This window comes from Neovison vison, chromosome 14 (genome assembly GCF_020171115.1).
Source record: "Neovison vison isolate M4711 chromosome 14, ASM_NN_V1, whole genome shotgun sequence".
In the NCBI taxonomy this organism is placed as follows: domain Eukaryota; kingdom Metazoa; phylum Chordata; class Mammalia; order Carnivora; family Mustelidae; genus Neogale; species Neogale vison.
Genome location: NC_058104.1, coordinates 34,157,738 through 34,172,852, shown reverse-complemented (window position 1 = coordinate 34,172,852; position 15,115 = coordinate 34,157,738). Strand labels below are relative to the sequence as shown.

The 15,115-nt window shown below is 47.9% G+C and overlaps 1 protein-coding gene across 1 annotated transcript; it reads right to left on the bottom strand.

The window, feature by feature from the left end:
- Window positions 1-5,834: 5,834 nt before the first annotated feature.
- Window positions 5,835-15,115, bottom strand: NDUFAB1 (NADH:ubiquinone oxidoreductase subunit AB1). The gene is made up of 5 exons (XM_044233118.1): window positions 14,920-15,115; window positions 9,371-9,487; window positions 7,761-7,848; window positions 6,785-6,884; window positions 5,835-5,993 (listed from the first exon to the last, which is right to left on the bottom strand). The coding sequence occupies exons 1-4, from the start codon at window positions 15,085-15,087 to the stop codon at window positions 6,793-6,795; spliced, it is 465 nt and encodes a 154-aa protein (XP_044089053.1). The 5' UTR covers window positions 15,088-15,115; the 3' UTR covers window positions 5,835-5,993; window positions 6,785-6,792.

Sequence of the window (15,115 nt, the reverse complement as noted above, 5' to 3'; positions counted from 1 at the left end):
GAGCCCAATGTGGGGCTTGATCCTGGGACCCTGAGATCATGACCTGAGCTTTAGACGCTTAACTAACTGAGCCACCCAGATGCGCCTGTTCTTAAATCTTTATGACAGTCTTGTGTTTTTTTCAATACCGTTTTATCTTTTCTATTGTTGCTAGTCTTGGTTTTTTCTGTCTCACCTAAAGGTAATTTTGCTCATATGTTTCTTTCATCTTAATTTACACTGTGACCCCCAGATCTCCTCTTCCATTCTTGTTCTGAATCTTTGCTCTTTTTTATGTCGCGGGTTTGTCTGGTTGGCCAGAGCCGTGGTTCCCGAGGCTGGGGCAGGGGCACAATCCTGCCACCCGCTGATCTCTCGGGCTCCCCTCCCACATCTAAGCCCAGGACCTACAGACTTCAGGGCTCCAGGACTCAGAACTCTCGGTTTTTGGCGACAGTGTTGATTCATATGGCATAAGCAGGGTGATTTGACTCCCGGAACCAGAAAATCCAGAATCTCAGACCTAGCCAGGTGCAGGCTCTCGAGTCAGGTTGTGAGGACCCTGACCGGCTAACCCCTACTCTGCTTTGCCAGATAGAGCTCTCAGGACGCTTGTTGTCCCTGCCCTCCACAAACTCACAAACCGGGGAATCTTCGCATCTAAAGCATGTCCTGGTTGACCATTCCTTGGTCTGGGGCTCTTGGACACTCCAAACTAGAAAACGGCAGCACCACCTAGCAGATCACCTAGCAGCGTTTTGACCTCCTGCTAGATCCCAAGACAAGCTACTTGGTAGGGGACTTGCACACATTGCCTATAGGTCCTGTGACACCAGCTCCTTCATCCGTCTTTAACCGGGTGCCGGGCACTAGGTCAGATTATTCACCTGCGTTGTTGCCGTCCTTCACCACATCCCTGGTCGCCCCCTGTTCCACCCATTAGAGGACACGGGCACGGAGAGGCTAACCACAAGCCAGGCTTGCGTGCCTGCCAGAGGCTACGATTCCAGATTCCACGCCCGGCTTCCCCTGTAGCTAACTTGTGCTCTAGGATAGCAGCTTATGGTGGAGAACCGATAGGCTACTTTGTTTTCTTTTGTAGACTTTCTTCTTTCCCTGGTTTAGCTGTGGGTGTGTTAAGGACTCTAACTTGTGTTTGTAAATTCTGTTTTTAAACTTTGAACCCTGACGTTTATTAATTGGCTACTACGTTAAAAATGAAAACAGTAGGGGCGCCTGGGTGGCTCAGTGGGTTAAGCGTCCTGGGATCAAGTCCCGCATCGGGCTCCTTGCTCCACGGGGAGCCTGCTTCTCCTCTGCCTGCCTATGCTCTTTCTCTCTGACTCTAACAAATATATAAGTAAAATCTTTAAAAAATTAAATGAAAACACTAATACATGTACTTGCTAAAAAAATTTCAAGTGGTGGGTAATCCTCTCCCTCAGTTCTTAGGTCTGATCCATCCTTGAAGGAGGTAAAAGTCACACATGTAAGGATCCATCCCAGGAACCGAGGGTCAGTCATTCTCACTTCAGGCCCTTAAGGCTGAGAACTTAACGCAGCGGGGACTTAGCAGGTGGAGGGAACTGGCACTGGGGAAGTGCCTGGCAGACACTCAGACTCCAGTCTGGAGTTTTTCTTTCTTTTTTTTTTTTTTTAAAGATTTTATTTATTTATATGACAGAGAGAGATCACAAGCAGGCAGAGAGGCAGGCAGAGAGAGAGAGAGAAGGAAGCAGGCTCCCGGCTGAGCAGAGAGCCCGATGCGGGGCTCGATCCCAGGATCCTGCGATCATGACCTGAGCCGAAGGCAGCGGCTTAACCCACTGAGCCACCCAGGCGCCCCTGGAGTTTTTCTTGAGCTCTGGCTGGTTGTCATCTGCTTGGGTATCCCGTGAACAAATCCAACAGTCCCCAACTGAAATTCTATTGCCCTTAGTTCTCTCGCCCTTCAGACAGCAACTCGGGCAGCACCCACGCCATACACTTGAGATCCTAGGCTACCTTTTTTTATCTGACAAAGTGCTGCCATTTTTATTCCCAGAATATCTTCCCAGTCCATCCCTTGTCTTCCCAACTCCCAAATCTGCATTTTTCTCATGGGCTTTTCCAGTAACCACCACTCCCATCCCCTCAGCCCTCCCTTTGGCCAAATATATCTGACCTGTCTCCCCTATAGGTCCTGTCCGCACCCGCTGCTGACATGTTCCTTAACCAGACTAAACCCCTGCTCTGTGACCTGATCCCAGCCACCGTCAGGAGCCTGCCTGAGTTCATGCTGTAGCAGTGCGCAGACTGACCAAACTGGCGCCACACCTCCCGTCTTAGTGTACGCCGCTCTCCGGCCTGCCTGGCTAGCTCCCACAGAACGTTAGGAGCGCTCCTCGGGCCTCATTGCCTGCCAGCGTTTTCCCCAAACATCAGCACCTCTGCTCAGTTTTCACGTACTTTTACTTTTTTTTAATATATTTTTTTAAATTTTAAGATTTTATTAGAGCACGTGCAAGAGCATGTGTGTGCACAAGCAGGGGTGTAGCGGGAGAGGGAAAGGGGGAAGCAGGCTCCCTGCTGAGAAGGGAGCCCAGTGAGGGGCTCGATCCCAGGACCCTGGGATCATGACCTGAGCGGCAGGCAGAGTCTTAACCCGCTGAGCCACCCAGGTGCTCCCTCATAACTTTTTTAAAAAGATTTAAAAAAAAAAAAAAAGATTTATTTAAAAAAAAAAGATTTATTTATTTATCTTCTAGGGAGAGAGAGCACAGTGGGGAGGGAGAGAATTTCAAGCATACTTGCTGCTGAGCATAGAACCCCACATAGGTCCAGGACCCTGAGAACATGAGCTGAGCCAAAATCGAAGGTCAGATGCTTAACCAGCTGAGCCACCCAGGTGCCCTGGTTTTTATTTTAGAATTACAGATGAACAGGGGCACGTGGGTGGCTCACTTGGTAAAGCGACTGCCTTCGGCTCCGGTCATGATCCCAAAGTTTCGAGATCGAGTCCCACATCGGGCTCCCAGCTCCTTGGGGAGTCTGCTTCTCCCTCTGACCTTCTCCTCTCTCATGCTCTCTCTCACTGTCTCTAATACATAAAATCTTTTTTAAAAATACTGATTAATAGAAATAAGCCAGTGTATTTCTACCATATCATGGCATTTAACACACTGAGCCACCCAGGCACCCGCCATATGGCATTTATAACTAACATTTGGATATGTGTTTTACAGACATGGGTTCATGCTATTTATGTTTTATTTAAAACATTGATCTTTCCATGTCACTGTGTAAATTTTTTTTTTTTTGAATTGTTTCCATTTTGCCAATCTCATATGGTTGGCTACCCACCTATATGCCATCGATAGACTCTGTGTAACATGTATCATGAAGTTTAGCCTTTTTGGTCTGACGATTTTCAAACCAAGTGGTGGAAGGAATAGTTCAGTGGACGCGCATATACGCGGACGCATGCACATGCCTGTCCCCTGGCTGCCAGTTGCTCACTTTGTGCTGTTTCCACGGTTTTTCTTTTGCTGAACCACTGAAAGTTAGCCAGAGACATCTTGTTACTTTACCTCAGAATGTCAAGGTGTCTCTGATCCCCGGAGAATAAGGTGTGCTCCACAATCCTGTTACTAGACCCGAGAAACAGGACTTGCTGTGTCACCTACATACGGTCCAGTTCTCAAAACATTTTCCCCTGGTCCTTTCACGTTCCATGAAGTTGACATACCTCTGGTCCCTTTTAATTTAGAATAGTTAGTTGTACTGGCTTTTTGCCACCTTCTAGATTCATTTCCTTGTGATCAGATTCAGGTTAATGATTCCAGGCAGACCCGGAGGCAGACGTCCCTTTCAGCCCGTCAGATCGGGAGCAGCGGGGCTTGCTGCGTTACTGCTCTTGCCGGGTAGGACGCAGCACGTGGACGTGAAGTCTCCCCTACACACCGTGAGCTTTTGGAGAGTGGAGATGTGTGCTCAGGCCCTGCCTCGCAGTGTGCCTGGTCCGTGGAGGGCGGAGAATGGTCTCATGGAGTGAAGCGTGCGCTTGCTGTTGGGGGGGCACAGAAGAGCGAAGAGTGAAGTGGAAGAACTAGAGAGGGGGCAGGAAGCCGGTCAGGACTGGCCTCACAGCCACCCTGGCGGCAAGGGAACGGCCTACCACAGATCCTCAGAGGCATTTGCCGGAGGCTTATTAAATCCAAATGCACAAGGACGCCGGGGTGGCTCGGTTGCTTAAGCATCTGCCTTCGGCTCAGGTCATAATCTTGTGGTCCTGGGATCGAACCCTGGGTTGGGCTCCACGCTCAGTACAGAGTCTGCTTCTCCCTCTCCCCCTACTCATGCTTGCTCTCAAATAAAATCTTACCAAAAAAACAAATGCACACAATCTCATTTATTCTGTTTTAATTCACACACCTTTTGGAATGCTACCCTGGGCCAGTTCACTGCCTGTGTTGGCACACAAGTCTCTCAAAGATTTTTCCAGCAAGTTCTTAGAGTAAAAGATCTTTGCAGCTGTTTAACATCCAGATCCTAAAGTAACATCATCAGCAAATTATCTGTGTGTACTCAGTGACTTTTCCCCCTTATTCTGGCTCCTCTGAGACTTTCCCAGCTACAGAGGATGTGAATGGGTATCCTTGCCAGGTGTGTGGTTAAGAAGGCAGCAAAGGGGTCTGTTCAGTGCCAGCGCCACAGAATTGTGTGGCCTTCAGCAGAAACGAACACGGATGCATTTTTGAGCAAAATGTGCAGCTGCCAAGGGCTGAAAGATCCAGATCAGCTGACCCCAGATGTTGAACTATGGTCCATCCCATCAAAGGAGCCACCGCAGCCTGTTTTGTTCCCTTGTGGCTCCCCAGCACCCAGGAAGCACTCAAGCTATTTGCGGATTAAGTGCTGCTGTGCCAGATTAAGGATGCTTCTCACGCGCCAATTTGGCAACTTCCAAGAACTTGTACAGTATTAAGATGTATATATAAGCTGCAGTGTAATGATGAGTGCCTCCGGTTACTGATGAAGGAGGTCTGCCTGCCTCATGTGCCTGGAGCGACAGAGCAGGAACTGGCAGCATCGGGCGTCACGAGGAGGGAACTCAGGCCCATCTCAACCCGCAGCCACAGGAGCCTCTGCCAGCTGAGGGTCCCTCACAGTCCCTGTCACTACTTGCTACCTATCACAGGCCCTTGATTTCCTCCCTCCTACAAATGAGAAGTTTTGGTAAAAGTAAAGCAATTACTTTGACAGGTCTCCAGCGAAAGCTCATCAGGAGCCAGGTAACTGGCTGCTTCCGCCCTTACACAGGACCTCACGCAGTGCTAAGAACAGAAGGTGTGGTGCGGCTACTTACTGAAGGAGGGCAAAGGGACCCAGGTCAAACTGACCTTCCAGGAGCCAAGAGAACTTTCTATCCTCCCAAAGGAGTAAATTCTGTTAATTTGGAAAGAGATCCATAGGACAGGGAGGAAAAGCTGGTCACACGTGCTGGGGCCAGCTACACAACTGATAAACTTAAGACAAAAAGTCCTTTTTTCACTAATACTTATACTGAAGACAATGGGAGAGAAATTTCAGATACACTGCTAGAAAAGGCATTTTTCTTTATATGCATGAATACAAGTGACTAATCAGAAAATCTTTAAAATTATTAAGCAAAGTTAAGACTTGGAATGCCTGGGTGGCTCAGTCAGATAAGCATCTGACTCTTGATCTTGGCTCAGGTCTTGATCTCGGGATGAAGAATTCAAGTCCTGCACCGGGCTTCATGCCCAACAGAAGCCTGCTTGATAAAATATTAAGCAAAGTCAATATAAATAAGCACTTTATAGGCACTGAAAAACTGAAGACTAAGAAAAACGTTGGCTTTATAGATTTATTTTCAAAGGAAAAAACAGACAATTTAAATACAAGTCTAAACAGAATTACTCTGTCAAAGGCAGCAATAATGCCAAAACGCGTTCTCACTTCCAGACACTCGCCAGCATCTTCCAACTCTTCTCTCAGTGAAAAAAGGGGGTCTGGCAAAGACAAAGTTAGTTCAGTGGTTTTTTTTTTTTTTTTTGGTGCACTGACTTTCAGTGATTTGATGTACTCAATCTAGGGTAATCAAAGTTACAGACACTTAATACAATGTTTATTTTTAAAAAGTCAACTGATCATAATACTAGAGCCTGAAAAACAGCTAATGTTTACTGACAGGCTTCTTTACATGTTCTGTGTTAAGTAATTTGTATCCACTACTGAATTTTACCTTCAGGAAAGCCTCAGGTAAGTCCTATCCTTATCCCCATTTTCCATCTGAGGAAACAGGCTTAGAGGCTAGGCGGCCTGCCCAAGATCACCAGACTTACAGACCTGGACAGAGCTGAGAATAAAGCTGTCTGACTCCAAAGTCTAGCCTCGTAACCCAGGAGGCGTCTCCTGCCTGATTAAGGAGTCAGGCCATCTCAGCTTCCAGAACAGCAGGCTAGGCTGGCTTCCAAGGTGAAACCGAGGGCGGTAGGGGTCTCTGCTTCTGGATTTCCCTGCCCGGTGTTTTGTAAAAGACTGGTTTTGTGAGGAAGGCTGACAATCAAGGAAGTCCTGTCCAACAATGAACTGTTCATGGCCTGTCTCAAGGATAAAGATAATCACTAATGCCAGCCCCCTCTGAGTGGCAGATAACCAGAGAGGACCTGTGTCTTATGCCCAGTGAAAATCTGTCAAGGATTAACAATGTTTGCGTTTCTTCCTGGGTCTTCCTACTTTACAGAACTACAGAGAGGTTAATTCTATGGGAAGACATCATTCTGTAAGTCAAATTATTTACCTGATGTTTTATTCATATACATCCTTCTTATCTGCAATGTAATCTACAATTTCTTGTGGACACATTAACTTCTCCGCATCTGTATCAGGAATTTCAAACCCTAAAAGTAAAATGTAAAATGCTATGTAGAAAAACAAATACTTTAAACGCATCTCACGCCTCCATACCACCAACAAGTACCTCAAAATTTTTCAGCAACCCTCAGTCCCATTTAAATTACGGGCCAGTTATGTTCTAGACAACAATTGTGTCATATTGGATGTAACAGCTGGTTCTTTTTTAAAAGCTGTAATTCATAGGATAGAAAATTCACCCATTTAAAGTATAAAACTCAGTGTTTTTTAGTGTATTCACAAGTCGTACAACAATCACCATCACCTAATTCCAGAACATTTTCATGACCATGTTCCCATCCTACCTCTAACTGATACCTCCCTCTAGTGAGGAACTTGAACCACGTTCTGCTCTGTAGGACAGCAAAGGCTTTTCATTCAGGCAACTTACTCAAAACTGAGCCATGGACCCTTAAAAGGTCTCTTGTGCACAACTGTCTGAGAAAGAAACATAACCTGAGGGAGGCATGGTGAGAAACCAGGCCTATGTGTGCGTGTGTTTGTGTCCTGGGCACACCCAGTTACTTCTCTGGGCACGGCCATTCAGGGTGCTCAGGTGTGCTCAGCTTCTCCACAGGTGAGGTTCTGCCTTCGTCTTGGAGCCCCCACCTAGAGCTCCCAAATCCCGCCCCCAGGCCTTTCCTGGTCACTCAGCCCTCTGCACCACACATAGTACATAGTCAAGTACATTCTAAGTGAGGGCACTGTCCCTGGTGCTGACTTCACCCGACAGTAAGCGCACTGGGTTGGGGGGGGGGCTCTTTCTATTTATATATTTGACTCCAATCCCAGTTGTGACCCCCGACATTTCTTCCACCTAAATCAAGAATCACACTGTGCAGACCCCAAACGTAGCCTGTTACCAAATTCGTCCTCCATGGCCATGATAATTTCCACTTGGTCCAAACTGTCTAAGCCCAGGTCTTTCATAAAGTGGGAATTTACCGAGAGCTGCAAGAGAAGAACACGAAACTCAGCCGGGACAGTATCTGCTTCTCAAGGTAACAAGTATGATGTCACTTAAAAGTTATATAGAAGATGCTTACTGTAAAGACGCCGTGTTTTAAATATGAAGTGATAACCAGCATTTTATGTTTAAGCTGTGCCAGCACATACTTGGTGCACTTTGTTAACTTACTCAAGCCGGTTCTGGAATGCTTAACAATACACACAGAGCTAATGATGGATTTCCCTTTCTCTATATTTTGTAAGATCTGTGATCACTGCTTGGGAAAACCATCCTGGGGATGTCATGTGCAACGTCGTGACTACAGTCTTAAGGCTAAGCTGCGTATCTGAAGCTGCTGGAAAGTAAACTTAAAACTCTTCATCATAGGAAAAAAATTTGTGATTATGTGTGGTGACGGATGTTAACTAGACTTACTAAGATTAGTTCACAATTTTGGGGTGGGGCAGGGAGAGAATCTTACACAGGCACGAAGCCTCGTGCAGAGCCAGACATAGGGCTCAATCTCACAACTCTGAGATCATGACCTGAGCTGGAATCAAGAGTTGGACACTTAACAGACTGAGCTACCCAGGCACGCAAACCCCCTTTTCTCAACTCACATTATACAAATATTATGTTGTATACCTGAAACTAATGTTTTATGTCAATTAGACCTCAATAATAAAAACCCCACTATCCTACCTACACAGCAGACTGAATTATTAAAGAAGGAATTTGTTTATGTACTACTATGAGAAAAATGCTAGTGGTTAAGTTAAAAAAGCGAACACTGCAGAACAATGTTAATAGTATATTCTACCACTCGTGTGTCTTTTAAAAAGGGTAAGCGGTGGGGGGTGCGGCACCTGGGTGGCTCAGTCAGTTAAACATCTGCCTTGATCAGGTCATGATCCCAGAGTCCTTCCTGCTCAGCAGGGAGTCTGCTTCTCCCTCTGCCCTTCCTTCTACCCCATTTGTGCACAATTCTCTAATAAATCTTTAAAAATAAATAAAAGGGTAGGAGATGAAGGTCACATAGTACATAAAATATACACATACATACATATGTGAGTACACTTCCTTGCTATGTATTGAGTATTTCTGCAGTCAAATGCTCTACCACTGTACTGAGTATTTCTGGAAAGATATAGGAGAAGCTGGTTCCACTGGCTGCCTCCCAGAAGGGGAACCGGGTGGGTTATAGTCAGGGAGACCTTCTACCAAATATCCTTCTGGACCCTCTGAAGTCTGTACCACTGATTAAATACTCATTTAAAGGGGCACCTGGGTGGCTCAGTGGGTTAAGTGTCTGCCTTCGGCTCAGGTCATGATCTCAGGGTCCTGGGATCGAGCCCCGCACCAGGCTCTCTCATCAGCCAGGAGCCTGCTTCCCCCTCTCTCTCTCTGCCTGTCTCTCTGCCTCCTTGTGATCTCTCTCTGTCAAATAAGTAAATAAAATCTTTAAAAATAAATAAACTAAATAAATACTCATTTAAAGAAAGAACATTAAGCCACATCAATTACCTTTTCTGGGTCAATCTTGTCATAAAGTTTCAACACATAAAGAACACGGTCCTTGATCCCCTCTAACGTCAGAGGGGGTGCGTCGCTATACTGGCGGCACAGCTGTGTGAGCGGAACCTAGAACAAGGGCAGGAAGGAAGAGCTGTTGAACCCAAGACGCCTCTAGGTCAGTGCCCCAGCTTATAGGAACCTTTCAGAGCTTTTAGTGCTTCCGGGAACCACCTTCTCTGATTTCCAGCTGGGACCATTAGGCCGCCTGGAGTCACCACACTGGGTATTTTCAGAAGCCCTAGCAGTCCAGCAGCATAAAAACGGGCCTCCCCTCCCCTCAGAGCCGGGCTCGGCCCCCCCATGGGGCCTGTGTCCAGCGCTCTGGCCATTCTACTGGCTCCGGGAGGAGCTGCTGCTAAAATCGTGCAGGGTCTGCAGAGGAGTATGTCTTCTTGCGGCACCTTCTGCAGCGCCGGGCTGCCCTGTAAGGCCCTGTCACCTTCGATTGTCAGCACACCGGAGTCAAAATGGCCCACCTGGAAAGGGCTGTCATGGTAAACAGAGAGGCAGCTCCCTGGAGGCGCACACGTGGGAAGGTCTAATATGGCCCCTGACCTCAGCCAGCACAAACGAGCCGGCTACCAGCCCGCACAGCCCTCATGGTCCATCTGTTTCGCTGCAGGAGAGGCTTGTCGTATGGCCACCAGCAAAACCGTGAGCTTTTGATTTTTGCCGTGGTGGGAGTCGTATCTCAAATGTCTGTGATACCAGCCTACTTGATAATCAGCTAGGTCTTAGGCTGCTGGCTGGATTCTTTCACCAAATACGGAAGGAACTCCAACTTCCAGCTCTTCAGGCGTAATGTCGTGGAAGGTACAATGCAGAACAAGAGGAAACAAAGCAGCTGCCCGACAGTTCCGCTCACTGTGGAAGTCCCTAATCTGAACTGGTTTGTTTACCTTTTAATGTTCACTTGAGTTCTTAAGTAAGTTAATTTGGAGTTCTTAGAGCATTTCTCCTTAAAAAGTGGGTTTGCATGTTGGCGCTCAGGTCCCTGATGGAGGCCTTTGAAAATCATGACACTGCCAAATGAACCAAACCTGTGTATACCGCTAAGAAATATTTATCTTGGAAAAAAAAAAATCAAGTATTGAAATCAGGTTTAATCAGCAAGCTATAAAGAGATTAGATGCGGTGCTTCACGGATATTCTAAAGGGACTTCTAAGTGCTTTCAGAGTTTCAGAGCACTGGTCCTTTCCTTTCCCACTGCATGTGGGTTCCGGAGACCTCTGCTGGGGGAACATCTCCAGGTCTCCACCTGGAGAGCACAGGCCAGTCTGAAGTGTTGGGGGGGAAGGGCACAGTGGGCTAAGCATGGAGCAGGCAGGTCTAGTGGGGGTCAGCTCAGACTGCAAATAAGACTGCCTAGACTTGTACCCTGGCACTAGCTTTCTTACTAGCTGTTTGGCCTGGGGCAAGTTACTTAACCCTCCAACGCCACTTTCCTTACTTGTAAAATGGGGATAAGCCACAGTACAAAGCTCCCAGCACCTCTGGGAGGCATCACTGAGGGACTGTGAAAGGCTCAGGGCACTGCCAGGCCCACCCACAGCGAGTGCTACTGAGCGCTGTCTGGGAAGGCTGGGGTCTGAGACTGGCGGCTGTTGTGGCCCAAAGTACTCGATCCTACTCCTTCCCTCTTGAGCCTCCCCTTCTGGTCTCTTTAGGGACTTCTTATCAGTCAGAGTATGGCGCTGTGCTGGGCACTTTACAAACCACTGCCTCCTTTAGTTCTGACATCAGTCCCATTTTACAGACAGGAAACGGAGACAGAGAAAGGCATCCAGCCCCTGGCCTCCCACCTTGGCCTTTGGGGAGGGCCTTACTGCCTCCTTCCTGCTCCATCTCAGCTGTTACAAAAAAGAGGAGGCACAGAACAGGCAAGCAGCTCAGCAGTGTCCCCCACAGCCAACAATGTTTCTGGTGTGGTCTTACCCCCGGAGATCTACACTAAACAATTCTATGTGACACAAGTCACTTCCCACAGCTGTAGGAGAGGGCACTGTGTGAGGAAAAGGGACTTCCCTCTAGACTAGAAGAATCCAACAAACTGGTTTATCTATCAGAATTCATCTGTCTCCACTCAGTACATCTCTAGGGGAAACTGAGGAACCTCAGTTTAAAGCGTAGGAGAGCGCTCTGCCGGCCAGCTCCGCCACCTGCTCCCTGGGCTGCTCCCCTGGGAGCAGACACCTCCACGTCAGTTTGGAAATACATTCCTTACCTGTCTTCCAAAACGCCTGCTCAAAGACCTCTAGTCCTCGTCAACCACCTGGTGCTCTGGCCAGAGCCCTGAGAGCCCATCTCCACTCTTCCCACTGTCTCACCATCATGTCTACTGGGCGACCCAGCCTGGCTGACTAGAAGGAAAGATCTCTTATTCAACAAACCTTGTTTCATGTTCACTCCCTGCAGCCTAAACAGAACATCCACATTCCTCAGTGCCCTTCACAACATGCCTGCATCTTTATCTTGACTCGTGTCTCTCCATTCCACAGACACCCTGAGGGTCAGCCGTTAAGTGCCAGGCTCCCCCGGCCTCTGCATGTGCTGTCACACCCCGCTCCGAGTGCGTGAGCAACTGCTACCTCCGGGTTTGGGCTCACCGGGAGTGCTCGTTAGGTCTCTCTTCTGTGCCGTACGCACAGCTGTCCTCACCTGTGGCTAGGTCTTGTCTTCACACACAGGACTGTCTCAGCAGCCTGCAAACTCTGCCTTATGTGCCAAGCACTGTGCTGTGGGTTGGAACTACAAAGAAAAATGAAACATGACCACTACCCTCAGAGAAGCTTATGGTCTAATGGGAAAGATCAAGCCAACTAGATTATTTAAGTTGTAATAAAAATGTAGGAGGGGAGGCACCTGGGTGGCTCAGTTGGTTAAGCGTCTGCCTTTGGCTCAGGCCATGATCCCAGGGTCCTGGGATCGAGCCTTGTGGCCGGCTCCCTGCTCAGCTGGGAGTCTGCTTCTCCATCTCCCTTTGCATGTCCCCAAACTCATGCGCTCTCTCTCAAATAAATTAAAAAATCTTAAAAAAAAAAAAAGTGCCAAGAGCCATGACAGACATATTTGTAGGCTGCTTCTTGAACAAGAACTGTCATTCAGTCCCTGACAAGCAAGGAAGAGATACCAAACTTGGAGTTAGCCTTGGAAGGACAAGGACATTCAAGGAGGAAAGGCCAGGCCAAAAAAATGAGGCATGGGACTAATTGTGGGTCCGTGTAGGAAGAAATGAGTTCATGGCTAGAGACTGAAAGTTCCGGCGGGGGGGGGGGGGGGGGGAGACACACGGACACACAGGCTCTGAGGTTCAAGAGGCCCAGCGCTGCAGACACTTGAAAAAGACAAAATAGCTGAACTCTGCCTGCACAAGCGTTTTGACTTCATCTGGGTACTGTGCCCCACAGAACTCTTAGGAAGTCCTCTCTGTGCTCTGGATTTGAGACAGTTCAGATCTGTGCCCTGCCCGGATAAAGTACAAGACTTCCAGGTTCCATTCTAGGCCACTATCCTTTTTTTCTTACCTTCTACTTTATACCGTCCCATATTTTTATATCCAGGAGAACTGCTTTAGCTCCTTTTGGGAGGGAAAAGAGTTGGAATATAGATGAAGAACTAGCTGCCCAGGAGTCAGCAAAGAGGATGGATCTGAGGAGAAAAAAATCTAATGGAACAGAACAGGTGCAGTGAGCAACAGTCCAGATGAAATGAGCAAGGCCTGGAGGTAGAAGTTTGGGGTAACTGGGAAACTGGGAAACAGAGTGAAGACACAGACAAGGAAGAGATTGTGGGTAAGAGATCTTTGGAATTTACCAGCATTTAAGGATTAAAAAGAAAGTGCCAAAGGGGAGGAACAGAGAGGTAAAGAACCAACCAAGACAAACAGTGTAAACAGCCTTGGGAACAGCAGCAGGGAATGAGCTGGCAAGTTTAACATGAGGCTGCAGTGTCCAATGAGATATTAACTCGTATCTTTCCTTTATGTGTATCTCCATACCCTTCAACACCTAAAATAAGGTCTGGAAAATAGCCTATCCCTCAGTTTCTTTGAATGAACAAGTATTTACTCTCTCTTCAATCAGCAAAGGATTTAAATGGAACACGTAGTCAAAACCACTTTATAAATATAAATAAAATGGTTCTTCTGCTGTGTATGAACCAAGCAGAGGTAGCGGTAACATCTCTGAGCACCCTGCTATTCAAGGCATGATCCAAGGACCAGCAGCAGCAGAATCTTCTGGGAGCCCATTGGAAATGAAGCCTCTTGGGCCCCTTCCCAGAATCTATATTTTAACCCAAGGGACCTGTAACAACTAAGTCTGAGAATCAGTGCTCTTTGAATGAGGACAATCCCTTTGCATTTTAGCCTACTGTGGAAATCAGTCTCAGGAACAAAATACTTGGCAACTTTACATAATGCCCTTTTAACACTTAATTTCAGGGTGACACTGTTAACCTTTTGATTCAGGCAATGGGGCCAATGCCCTGTGAATTAATCCATTACATGGTCAGTACATCTCAACTCTAGCCACACAAAAGAATCACTTGGTGACAGACACCCAGACCCCAACTCTGGTGATAATGACTGATTTGGCCTGGGCATCCTTACGTTTTATTCTAATGTATTCAATACTGAAATGCTAAAACCACTATCATATTAAGTTCACAGGTTTGGGGGTTTCTCAACCTGGCCTTGAGAGTTTCTTCTACCTTAAGGCAGTACTTGATCTTGGCCGAACCCTTTAGTCATGTGGCAAACTTAAAGAAAACACATGCCAGTGCCTCATCTCTGAGAAGTAAATCAAAAGGGGTAGGGGTGGGGGGAAGGGACTTTTGCCCCGCCTCCTTTTAGCTACTCAGGTGATCTGAATGTGTAGCTAGGGATGAAAACCATTACCATAACAAGAATTTCTGTCTCACAAAGGTGTCATTGGACAGAAAGGCTAGATACTACTTTTCTCCTGTCTTTACTTCCAGGAGGCCCGTAAACGGGTAAAAGGCAATACAGGGAGAAATCCTGGGCTCAGACTGCTCTGGAGAAGGTTGTAGGCCACTGTGGCTTCCTTTTTGCACCCTGTCACCAATTTTCCCCTAGAAAGCTATCACGGAATTTGTCGTTATCATTACGACCAACTGGGACCAATATGGGGAGGTTTACAAGCATCCCAAATAGGAGCTCTCAAAACCTCACTGCACCTCCACGAAGTAGAGACTAGTACCCCCACTTTGCTCTTCAGACCGAGAGTGGCGAGGTCAAGAGACTTGCCCGAAGTTTCGCAAAGTGGCTGCTAGCATTCGAATCCAGGGATGTTTCACTGTTAGGGCTGCACTCCGGTCTGGGGTCGACCCAGCACCGTGAGGGACTGGGACGGGTGGAAAGTCAGATGTCGCCCGGTCACCCCCGCCGTGGCACGCGTGGCCCCACTGCCTGGCCCCTCCCCCGCACCACCCCGATCCCTGACCCCTGCCAAGCCCCAGCAAAGTCACCGCGAGTCACCTGCGCGAGCACCGAGGCTGTCGGCGGAGCCCCAGGCCTCGTCCGGGCCCCAGCGGGGCACAGGGTGATGCTGAGCGGCCGGGCTGCGGCCAGCGTGGGAACCCGGAGCAGCGGCGCGAAGGCCGCGGGCAGTCGGCGGACACAAGCGGAAAGGACACGAGCCGCCATGGCTACGCCGACCCAAGATGCACTGCGC

Excerpts from the sequence above, each read along its gene's own strand:
- NDUFAB1 (XM_044233118.1), bottom strand. The coding sequence starts at position 15,087 with ATGGCGGCTCGTGTCCTTTCCGCTTGTGTCCGCCGACTGCCCGCGGCC. Across the intron at positions 9,488-14,919 it reads CAGCCTCGGTGCTCGCGCAG|GTTCCGCTCACACAGCTGTG; the intron begins GTGACTCGCGGT and ends CCCTTGTTCTAG. Across the intron at positions 6,885-7,760 it reads GGCCATGGAGGACGAATTTG|GGTTTGAAATTCCTGATACA; the intron begins GTAACAGGCTAC and ends TTTTACTTTTAG.